Source organism: Trematomus bernacchii, unplaced genomic scaffold, assembly GCF_902827165.1.
Source record: "Trematomus bernacchii unplaced genomic scaffold, fTreBer1.1, whole genome shotgun sequence".
Classification (NCBI taxonomy): Eukaryota; Metazoa; Chordata; class Actinopteri; order Perciformes; family Nototheniidae; genus Trematomus; species Trematomus bernacchii.
Window position 1 is genome coordinate 15,587,495 of NW_022987564.1, and position 12,190 is coordinate 15,599,684.

The window sequence follows — 12,190 nt, forward strand, 5'->3', positions numbered from 1 at the left end:
AGCAATGTATTTCTATTGGTAGCATGTTTCGTGCCTGCACCACGTATTTTTGTCCGGTCGGGTCTTGGAAGACCGGAAGCTGTGTGGTTCATAAAAAGATGTTCTTACTCAATATCAAGCCACGATTATTGTTTTTATTTTAAATCTTATAATGTCTGACTTTTTTTGCCGTCCGTGAGGAAAAGAAATGGGGCTCAGAGCCTCAAAATACTGAAATCTGTATTTTTTTTATCTTTTTTCGATATTTGATAGTTGGTGCTTGAGAAGACTAAACATTTATCTGCAGATCCCTATAAAGTATATTCATTACTCGTTATGCTCTACTAATAGTTAACCAATTGGATCAAATATAAAAGTCAGCCGAATTACTATTGATACTGCAAGGAGACGTATTGTGTGAAATTGAAGATGTTTTGTAATTGCTTATATATTTATGATCCACGTCACGTATTCAGTTTCGGTGGCAGTTCTTCCTGTTTGTCCAGAAGTCTTCTAATCAGGGCTTTATAAATAAATAACTACGGCAGATGTGTAATATTTAATGCAGCCGAACCGTGTATTACAATGGCGTTATGTGATGACTTCCAAAGAGAAAAGCAAGCACACTCGGATCAAAGTATTATTTTTTTTATGTTTTTCGGATTTCATATCGCATTAACACCATATCCCAACGTGCATTGCGTTTTTTCCTTCCCAAATTAGAAGGAAAAAAAGATTTAAAAAATACAGATTTCAGTATTCTGAGGCTCTGAGCCCCATTTCTTTTCCTCATTGACGGCAAAAAAAGTCCGACATTATACGATTTAAAATAAAAAACAATAATCGTGGCTTGATATTGAGTAAGAAAATGTTTTTATGAACCCCACAGCTTCCGGTCTTCCAAGGCCCGACCGGACAAAAAGACGTGGTGCAGGCACGAAACACAAGTAATATCACGCTCAGACACCCAATATCATTCATGCTATGCCATCAGTAATAACTCAGATGTTAAGGGGATGAAGCTTTTCCTCCCAAATCAGATATGCTTTGTTCTTCAACAAATGTATCAATTTCCTGCATAATATATGTTTCTCAGAATTGTTTTTTGTAAGCTGCACACAGGTGATACTGAGTCTTCTCGATTAATAGATTACTATACCATGCTTAAATAGACTCCTAAGTTATTATTTCATATGTAACATATGTAAGAAAAGGGAGGGAAGAGTCAATTATATTGAGTAATTTATTAGTAACCTATGTTTTATGGAAGAGAAAATGTATTTCTGATAAACCAATATTTTATCAAACGGTAAATGGTGAATTAATATAACATTTAGAATCATTGAGAAGGGTTTATATCCACAGGGACTAGCTCACCTTTAACTTATAACTTTTCTCTGCTATGGACTGATGAGTATATGATTCTTGCATGTTAAATGACTAATACAAACCTTCAAAATGATAATGTGCATGTGTCAGGAAGGCTCCCAAAGCAATCTGAGGGGCCTATCCTATTTTAGTAATTAAATGATAATGTGCTAATCCATTACTTTGAGTTGTCATCTCTCAGAAAACATCCCTATCAGGTGTTAACACAATAACCAGGACTGCTCTCAAAAGGCCAAGGGTCAGAGAGAAAGGGTCACATTCTCCGGGTGCAGAGAGCACCCCCCAGCCACGTGCAAGGAAGCACAAGGTTGTTCGAGATGAGAGGATTATACTCTTCAACTTTCTGCTGAGAGGGGATGCTTCTCTTCATCTTTCTGCTCGGGGGGCTCAAGCAGACAACCCTGCAGGACGAGCGAGGGCTTCAGAGGCTTCTATGATACTGTGTACAAGGTTCCATGTTTCTTGGAGCAGTTTGATGTCTTCCTAACCTCTCCTATCACGGGGGGGACACCTGGATGCGCCACTAGGAATACGCAGTTGCACTGCTTTCAACATTGATAGCAGAAGGAATACAGGCAGATGAGCCTCCGTTTCACTGGAGGGGATACAGTGCTCACTGAATGAGCCACACAAAAGCAGAGCATATGGGGGGTTGAAATATAGCGCTCTGATGAAGAAGAGTTTGAATCAATCAGCACCTCAGTGCTAATCTACAGTATCAGGATGCCTTTACACACCAGACACTCTGTGTCATAAAGGGAGGAGGAGAACGAGTCAGGAAGACTGACGGACATGTTCTTCCAGCTCTCGTACAAAGATGAACTTTGAATTGAATAACCATGTTTACAGATGTACAATTAATGATTGTTTTTATATTTCCAATGACCAGACATGTGTTAAATAGTGGTAATTAATATATGTTGTCAGATCAGATTACACTTTTGCACTAAACAAAATAAATAAATGAATATTTTCAGATTATAAGGTATTGAATAATAAGGTATGTCTACTATTATCACAGATAATATTAATTTCCTTAATCGTCCAGCAATCAGACTTAACAACACTAACTCCTCAATGCATTATCCATGCACGGAAATGTTGTTTCAAGTACTGGATTAATTTCTGTTTTGGCCCAAAACAAATATTTATAATAATTCATGTAACAATTATGTAGCATATTTGATTCTCAAATTAGAGAAGTATAATTTAAAGAAATTGCTATTCTATATTCAACATTAGATAAACACAGAATAACCCTTTCCAAGTACCATAAGTAGATTTTCAGGTAAGTAATAAGAATAATTGATAGACTTAATTTGGTACAGATCAGTTGTAGCATTTACAAATGTATGAATTAAAGTTTTAGGAATGTTTAATCCTTCCTTTCCAGGTTTTTACAAAACTCTTTGAATATTTGCCTAACTTTTCCTTTTCAGATTGTTAAACATTCTGAGAATTGTTTAGCTTTTCCCTTTCAGATTTTGAAATGACATGTTGATTGATAGTTTAAGTAATGTAATTATGTTATCATGCCATAGTCTTTTGATTTAATATTTAATGAAGCTAACGTAAATATAATCCTAAATTGAAGCCACTGCAATTTTGCAGATTACAGATTGTTTAGATTACCAGTGTGAATTTCTTATACCTTAGCTGGATCTCTTATGATCCTGATTTTAAATGCTTTTGACTAGTGATTGCCTTGAAGTAAATCTTTAAGCTGCAAGCTAGTTTTGATTTTATAGTTTGATAAATAAGATTAACTAATGATTAAATGTTCAAACATATTAGTTTAAAACATGTTTTTGCTATTATGTATCTGTGAATTTACATGTGTTCATTATTATGCTTTGACAAAAGATGCTCCAAACACTGACGAGAGATGATTTTTCTATTATGATTGGCTGTCTCAATCATTGTGATTGAATGTTTCAATCTTATTATGTTGGGTAAGTCCACACTCAAATCTGAAGATTCCCATTGATTTAAGTATTGAACAAATTATTATTAGACTAAGGTTTTTAGGTTATCAAAATTGATAAAAAGAGAGGAACTGTCAGGGAATAATTGTCCATACATGTTTACCTTTTGGAGGGGCTGCCCTAGCAAGTTGTTGTAGTTACCAGTTTATGACCGGTCAACTCTCGGTCAGAGATAGTCATTGTTATGGGACACCTGGAACACATCCTTCTCGGGGTGTAGATGATCCCGAGCCATAAGCGACAACAAATGTGATTCAGTGTCCTCAACTGTTTAGTCTAACTAATGAAGAATGTTGAATACCTTTAGCGAAACTAGTTAAAACATCATACGAGAGGAAGGTTTATTCAGAATTGATTGTGGCATCTCAACCGTGTGGTCAACTCGTGGCCCGTGACATGTCGTGTGAATTCTCCAGCCGAAGCTCCAAGATAAACCGTCAGTGTTTGCCATCAAAGCTCCAGCTCTCCATCGTGTCTCTCTTTGACTCCAATTGCTTCAGAAGTGTCCCCCACAGTAGGCACAGGGTTATTTAGGTTTTTATTGTTATTGAAAATGGTAATTGGAATGGCAGTCTACATTGAATACAGCATGCTTAAAATTATTTTACATGTTTAAGAAAAGCTATGCTACAGAACAATTGCAAAATGACAAATTGCCTACTGTACAGTACACATGCATTAGATTATAATGTATATTATTCTGAAGTGGTGTAGAAAATATAAAGGAAAGATACCATTTCTATTACATTCAATTATTAGTTATTACAATTAATTGTATTTATGGGAACATTTCACATTCAAATGTAACAACCTTTTCCCTAGAATATAATCAAATATTATATAATAAACATTAGTAATACAAAGGCAACCAAAACCACATTTGCGTTTGACAAATACTTTTTTTGAAATGTACACTTTTGGGGTGTTTTCATTATTTTTATCTTTTTAGTTTTTTTGTTGCCTTTTTTTTGTTAGTTAGTAAGTCCACAGTACTTCCTTGTAACATCAGGTGGCGGTAATTCACCGTGCAGCTGTTTGACTCTCATTACAAACACGAACAAGAAGAAGAGGGATGTTTAAGCCGTCCCGGAGTTGAGTTGTGATATTTCCCACAGCCCCTTACATACCCACCAGCAGCTGAAGTGATCCTCCGGACTGCACCTCCTCTCCTCCCCGGGTATCAGACACCTTCAGCCGGCCATGGCGCAGAGAAATTTCTTCGTGGGAGGGAACTGGAAGATGAACGGGAACAAGGAGAGCATGGAGGAGCTGATCTCCACCCTGAACACCGCCAGCCTGCACGACCAGACCGGTAAGTAACGGATAATGTGTCTGTGGGTTTATTCTATCTGCTGCACATTAACTGCAGGTTATAGGGTGCAGAGATAATGAAAATCTATCGTTAAAGAATGACAGTTAGGAGATGCTGCTGCTCGGATGAGAGTCATGTGATCAGGATGAGTTGCATAAAGGCCTCTGACGTTTCTGTCTTATCCTCAGGGCTGGAAAGTAACTAAGTAAATGTACTCAAGTAGCTGGTGTCTTTAAGTCTCATTTGAATGTACTTTTTGCCATGTTGTACTTTTATTCCACTACATCTCAAGGTACCATATTGCAATTTTTGCACCACTGCATTTGATATGTTCTTAGTTTTATTGAGTTTGGAAACTAATAGAAAGACCCTGTAAATCATGATGATGAGAAACAATCTTAAAGTAATCATTTAGAAGCTCACAATAATACATCAGTGGACTAGTATACCTTAGTCAAAATATCAATAAAGGTTCTTATTATTTTGATATCAATATTTCTAAGCTACTGAGTATTATTTTGGGATGCTCGGTCATTATTTTGAGATATTAAGCCAATATTTCTGAGATTGTATGTATTCTTTTGAGATATTTGCAGATACCGTGTTCAGATTTTGGGTAAATGCTTTGAACAAGGCCATATACAGTATGTTTTCACAAACTTAAATGTTTTTTTAAAGTTTAAGTCAATATTTGAAAGATATTGATTCAATATTTGTAGGTACTGAGCACCTTTTTTGATATATTAAGTCATTTATTTGAAATACCAAGTCGTTATATTGAGATAAATAGGTAAATAATTTGGTGATAAATAAGATATATTTTGAATTCATTATTTTAAGCTTCTTTGTAATTATTTTAGAGAACTTCTCATTCTCATTTTACTAGTGGACATGGACATCCATAACTAATAGTGTGAGAATATTTATTCAGAGTAGAAAACCAAAGTGACAACACCATCATAGTTTCAATAACATAAGTGTATTTGAAACTTATCACAGGGAAAAGAACCCAAATCTGTGTGCAGTGCTCTAACAGGAGTAGGTTTTACTTCCACTCTGCTGGTATAAGTGATGGAAGTCCCCTGAAAATAAATGTAACCCAATTAAATGTAATTGTATTAACCTTATCAGTCCAGGGCCAAAGGCACATGTTGGCATCAACGTGAGACTAGTGGAAATAGAGATAGAAGAAGTCACAGATGAGGATGAAATTAAAGTCACGATGAACTCATTTTTTCAGAGGTGGTGTGTGGAGCCCCCTACATCTACCTGGACTTCGCCCGCTGCATGCTGGATCTCAGGATCGGAGTCGCAGCCCAGAACTGTTACAATGTGGCCAAGGGAGCGTTCACGGGGGAGATCAGGTATCTCACCCACTGGATGAATGCAATATGAATGAATCACAATGCACCCTATCTATTAATAATACTGCAGGCTGATGCCTTTTTAAATAAATGATCACATGAAGTCACATGTTTGTTCTCCTTACAGTCCGGCCATGATAAAGGACTGCGGGGCAGAATGGGTGATACTGGGACACTCTGAGCGCCGCCATGTTTTTGGGGAAAGTGACGAGCTGATTGGTCAGAAGGTGGGCCACTTCCTCCTGCTGCTGTAGGAAATGTGTGAAGGTGGACGCTGTATTGTATTTATAAAAATAATAATATAAATACTGGCAAGTGTGTAGGGAAGAAAATAAGCTACACCTGTCGGATTTAAAGGTCCCCTATTATACTGTTTTTCATCAATATATTATAGGTCTCAGATATATACAAAACATGTCTCTGAAGTGTTTGGCTCTAAATACCAAACAGATCGTGCATTGTAGCATCCCATGAACCCCTCTGTTTCAGCCCTGTTTCAAAAGGGCTGATTCTGTGTCTGTTACTTTAGATGAAAATAAGGAGCCACTCCCCACGCCCCTCTGAGAGATATTTGGTTAAAAAGAACACAATGGTGCTCTAGGAAGAGGTTCAGGTGATATGGTGGGGGGGGGTTACCTTGGTTGGTTATTGGCTAATGGTTACACAAGCCAAAAAAACGTTATGATATCATATAAGTATAAATATAAGTGGCCAAAATCTGATCAGCTCATTTTCAGACAGGTTTTTATATAAATGGATCAAGACAAAAAGAGAGAATATTATTTCCTGAAACTTTCAGAATCTCTTTACACAGAGGGGACATGTTTATGTATAAAATAAATGAAAAGTGGATTTTGCACAATAGGTGACCTTTTTAAGGAGGTAAAATATTAGATACTCTTTAATTTAGCTTTAATTTTACTATTTTTTATTTAAAGTTAATAAAATAAGATAATCTACAGATTAGTCAGACTCTACAGCTGTTTACTTCCACCTGTTTGCCCAGATGTATAGGAGCCACAACAAATCTTTTTAAGTGAGTTAAATCCGGCCTGTTGTTAAATGGTGCACACACGTCAGGTAAAGACTTGAGGCTGTGGTTGATTCCCAGGTGGCCCACGCTCTGGATAGTGACCTGAGTGTGATCGCTTGCATCGGGGAGAAGCTGGAGGAGCGGGAGGCCGGCACCACCGAAGAAGTCGTCTACGCTCAGACGCAGGTCATTTCAGGTAAATACAGGAAATTGAACTGAATATAGTTAATTTCAAAAGATTTACAAAAATGAAAAATAAATATATACATTTATTAAAAATGTTTAATAAATAAGAATGAACATATACAACAGACTTTCTATAAGGAAAATAAATTAACATTTCATTTCCAAAAAGCAATAGGAAAAAGCTACATGTCAAACGCTTATAAATGCAAATAACAAACATGTTAATTAGTTTACAATAACATTTGAGTATCTCTTTTTTTTTCTCTTGGCACTTTCTTATATGTCATTCCTTTCTTTTTTCATTCATGCTAGTGGATATTATTATAATTTATTTGTATGCAATATTACATTGTTGTTCCTTTGGATATTTGTTTTCTGCTGTAACTATTTGCCTGCTGATTTGCCTCTACGGATAGAATTAACTGATTTATTATTTACCCTAATGTATGTTTCCAAGGCATTGCTGAACATTGACCATAAATAATGTCAATTTTGTGGCCGGTCCACATAATCCTCATGTGTCTGCATATAGGTTCTTACGACCGATTTATAGTATTTTATTGATGATCTTTCCCTGGTCAGCTCTCTATCTTCATGCAGCCTACTTCTGCAGTCAAAGTGGGCTACACGCTGATTTAAAATGCAAATACAGTAGGTCAGTAGTCTCTGCTGTTAGAGGAATATCTTGAGACACATTTGTGTTGTTCCTCTGGTAATGTGAGATTTTCTCTCACAGAAAACAAGTTAAAGGGTTGATGAATGTTTGCTGCACTGCTTTGCCTTTAGGATGTTTCTTATTTTGAAATATATGTACCTTTTGTGTTTGTGTTACATTGTTTCCCTTCTGAAAATGGGGACTGGGAAACAACTCCGAATAGACTTCAGAATATTCAGCTGTTCAGTACAAGCATTCTCTTCTGTTCTGTGTAAGATGGCTCAGTGTTTTGGGGTATTTACCTCAGTTAGCATGGCTGCATACTCATGTTAAATATCAGGAAATACTTAAAATATTGGTTTCTGTTTTCCAGAGAATGTGAGCGATTGGGGGAAAGTGGTGCTGGCGTATGAACCTGTGTGGGCCATTGGCACAGGCAAGACAGCCTCACCTGAACAGGTAACATTCTTATTTTGTTATTGTTTTCTAATTCATTCTGGCCATTTAAAAATTAAAAATGCTATTTTTCAAACTGACTGCCAGTTATTTCTTCACAACAAACCCCAATACTGTATACTCACATCTGAGGGCTGACATTTAGCCAGTGTCAGCTCCAAAAAAATATTTTTGATTTCTTATGGAATTCATATTTATGTAAAAACTAAAAGTTGTCCATGTTCCAGATAAACTAACGAACTGGAATAATGAAGGTTAATTCATTAAAGGTTTTAGATTTTGGTCAATTTGTTTCCGTTAAACAGGAATTAAACTGTAATTTCCTTGTCTAAGGTTCACATTTGAATGTGCAATTTTGTGTGGTATGTGTGTCCAGGCTCAGGAGGTCCATGAGAAGTTGAGGGCGTGGCTCAGATCCAACGTGTCAGACGACGTGGCCGACTCTGTGCGCATCATCTACGGAGGTCAGTAATATTCTTTTTTGTTTATGTCAGTTTAACCTTTTAAAGGCCCTGTTTGGATAGTCTTAGCGATGTGTGTATTTGCCAGCCTGTCCTCCTACAAAAAACGACCATATAGGTTGATTGTTCAGCAGCTTATTACGACCCATAGTCATGTTTTAAAGTGTAGCAACTCTAGTGGTCGTGTAAGAAACAACATGCTCCCGTTGATTGCAAACGCTCCGGAGGGTCGTTTATTCACAAATAACCCTCTCTGGAAAATCCTAAATTGTGGAATAGTTTGGCCATTAAAATGCTTTTTGATTAGATTTCTAGCGAGAAGTGTATATTGTACTTTTAGAATCTACGTCCAGTGGATGTGTAGGATCTATAGTTTGATAGATATTACGAAGATGATTTGAGGTCTCGCCAGGAGAACATGTAGTATACTACGTCTTTCCGCAGCGTCCATGTAAAGTTGGCGTCAACCCTCACGAGGTGAAAACAGTGTTTCCGGTCTCGAAGTTTTCATAATAAAACCGGAAGTATTCCCCTCACTGTCAAATGATTACACAGTGATATCTGCATTACTCATCCACTAAAAAACATCAGTTTATCCTTGTTAATTACACAATATTGATTGGTTTAAATTGTGTACAATGCTTTTGTGTTTTTAACCTTCGATTCGGAGAAACAAATAGTTTTTTCGGAGTTTAGACACTACAGAGTTTCCGAAGACACTACACTACCCAGAATACTCAGCTATCGTTTGGGACTTCAACATCCGCCTTGCTTTACAAACCCCGTGATTAGTCCTCAAGCTCTATGATTGGATGTTGGAGTGGCAGTGCGACAAGGTTACGCCGAGCGTCAAACAGCTCTTTGAAATGGAATGGAACCACGGCAGACTATCCAAAACTGGACTTGGACGGTCCAGCCCAGCCCCCCCCCCCCCCCAGAACTACACATGCTGGCTATTGTGTTTCGCAACATGTTCTATGGCACGTCTCTACTGGGAATTGTAGTTTTAAAAGACGTTTTCGTATTTCCCACAATTAGAAGTTGCCAGTATTAAACTGTGTACATCCCTGGAGGTTTAGGGTATACGAAACACATTGGTGTTATCAAATTTAAAACATATAATTCATAAATGGGTGAAAATTGCTTGTGTCCATAATGGGCAGCATTAATATACCCACAATGACAGCTAAGGTCAGAAGAGCCACTCATGCTAATTTCACTCCCACTGGAACAATAAAGTATTTCTATCATCTTAAAACCCTACTTTGGTATGGTTTAAGGAATTTAAACAACATATTTATCGGTTGGGTTTTTTCCCTTTTCCTGTAGTGTGAAACACCTTGATTGTAGTCCTATGTTACTTCTTTAACATAGTGAAATCACTACGTGATACTTGCGCTTCTATTGGCTAGCGTTCTAACACATTTTACGTGATAGGCTAAGAGGAGGGACATCTCTAAGCTTGACTAAGTTGACCAATCACAACAGAGCCGGCCAGCTAACCAATCAGAGCAGACTGGGCTCTGGTTTCAGACAGAGGGTGAAAAGAGGTGCTGCAGCACAGGCAGTATGAGAAAAATAGCTTTTTGAACATTGAAGCATGTAAACATGTCACAGTGGAGGCAAATCTAAAACCAGAAAATGAGCATAATACGGCCCCTTTATGTGCTGTTTACACGAGAACGCAAACGGTTGTATCCGCTACTTTTCTCTTTCGTATAGCCCGTTCGTTCACACGAGGCCGCAACGGAAACGCGGAAACGGACCCCGCAAACGATAACGGGTCCCAAGGTGGATAGATCTGCAAACGGAAGGCTCTAAGGGGCCAAACGGCTCTGTGTGTACGCCCTATACGATCATTTCCTGATAACGATGAAGCCATAGCCCCACCTCTCCCCACCTCTGCTGCTCACTGCTGTAGCATGGTCAGTAGCTACTGTCAGTAGCTACTGTCAGTAGCTACTGCTACTGCTACTGCTACTGACCATGCTACAGATGTTAGTGCAAAATCTACAGCTCCTCTACCACAACCATCAGCAACAAGTGGACATGGAGAATTACATGAACTACATGTTGCTAAATCCACCGCGGGGCATAAACAAAAGGGCAACCATGGCAACCATGCCATACAGGCCCGGCATATATACTACAGCGTCTCCAACGCTCCCGAGCGGTCTCGTGTGAACGGAAGACTTTTTTGATATCGTATTCGGTTCGTTTGCATTTTGTATGTGTTTGCGTGTAAATGGGGTCTTAAAGGCCTTCACACACAGACGGGTGGTTCCATGCAAATTATATAGTACTCAATTCATTTAGTGGAACTATTGTTTTCTCATGTTTTGCACAGAAGGTGGCACCCTTGCTAATTTGATAATTTCCCACATAATCCCCTTTGTTTCTCCCTCTGTGTCCACCAGGTTCAGTAACGGCAGGTAACTGCAGAGAGCTGGCGTCACAGAACGACGTGGACGGCTTCCTGGTGGGCGGAGCCTCTCTGAAACCAGAGTTTATTGAAATCATCAATGCACGTGCTTAACGGACGCAACTTTGGCTCCATCAGCCAGCCCTTCAGATTGACAACATGTCTCTGTAAACTGGGCTGACTGATCAGCAGGTCCGAAAATAAAGTTTTATTTTGCTAAATATATGTTATGAAAGAGGTATAGGGCGGTAGAATTAATTTAAAGTAAATATATATATATATTTTCCTCTTTAATGTATTGCCCCGGAGTATTTTGATGTTCTCAATTGTGTCTTAAACTCTGTTTAAATGTTGTATTAACGATGCACTCTCACCCATATGCACTAACTGTTACTTCAGGGCCCTTGACAATAAAAGCTTTTCACAGACTGTACTGTTTGTATATCTATATACTGTATAGATATATAAAGCTATATAAACCTGAAAATCGAGTACTCAGCTTTGAGTAGTCAAGACTTTTATTGTGAAGTTGTTACCAATAGGCACCAAAGATTGATGTAGTAATCACTGCACAGTGCTGCTGTATGTTTAACCCTTTGTGTTCCGTGTTTATCATAGGAACTGGAAGAATAAATGAATCAAATGTGATACACTAAAATATGTTACCTTGTTTTGCATTGTTTGCTCTGCTTATTATGCTTTCTGGAGTGTTCCTTTTCCTGTATTTATATATAGGTTTTTGTGCATGTTAATGGTCTGCAAAAAAAATAAAGACCTTTTTGAACATTAAAGCATGTAAACATGTCGCAGTAGAGGCACAAAATACTAATATGAACCTGAACATTTGCATAATAGAACCTCTTTAAGAAATTGTGTGCATTCTGTTCAGATAAATAAAGGAAGGTTCATGTGATTGTGTATGCATCCCTGCTATTTCAGATAGCTAAA

At 37.8% G+C, this 12,190-nt stretch overlaps 1 protein-coding gene across 1 annotated transcript; it reads left to right on the top strand.

Annotated features, from left to right (window-relative positions):
• The first annotated feature begins 4,407 nt into the window (after window positions 1-4,407).
• Window positions 4,408-12,155, top strand: LOC117477625 (triosephosphate isomerase). The gene is made up of 7 exons (XM_034124342.1): window positions 4,408-4,665; window positions 5,906-6,029; window positions 6,157-6,256; window positions 7,141-7,258; window positions 8,277-8,362; window positions 8,736-8,823; window positions 11,238-12,155. The coding sequence occupies exons 1-7, from the start codon at window positions 4,554-4,556 to the stop codon at window positions 11,354-11,356; spliced, it is 747 nt and encodes a 248-aa protein (XP_033980233.1). The 5' UTR covers window positions 4,408-4,553; the 3' UTR covers window positions 11,357-12,155.
• The last annotated feature ends 35 nt before the right edge of the window (window positions 12,156-12,190 follow it).

Coding starts and splice junctions, on each gene's coding strand:
- LOC117477625 (XM_034124342.1), top strand. CDS start 4,554: ATGGCGCAGAGAAATTTCTTCGTGGGAGGGAACTGGAAGATGAACGGG. Junction 6,257..7,140: donor ACGAGCTGATTGGTCAGAAG/GTGGGCCACTTC, acceptor GTTGATTCCCAG/GTGGCCCACGCTCTGGATAG. Junction 8,363..8,735: donor AGACAGCCTCACCTGAACAG/GTAACATTCTTA, acceptor ATGTGTGTCCAG/GCTCAGGAGGTCCATGAGAA.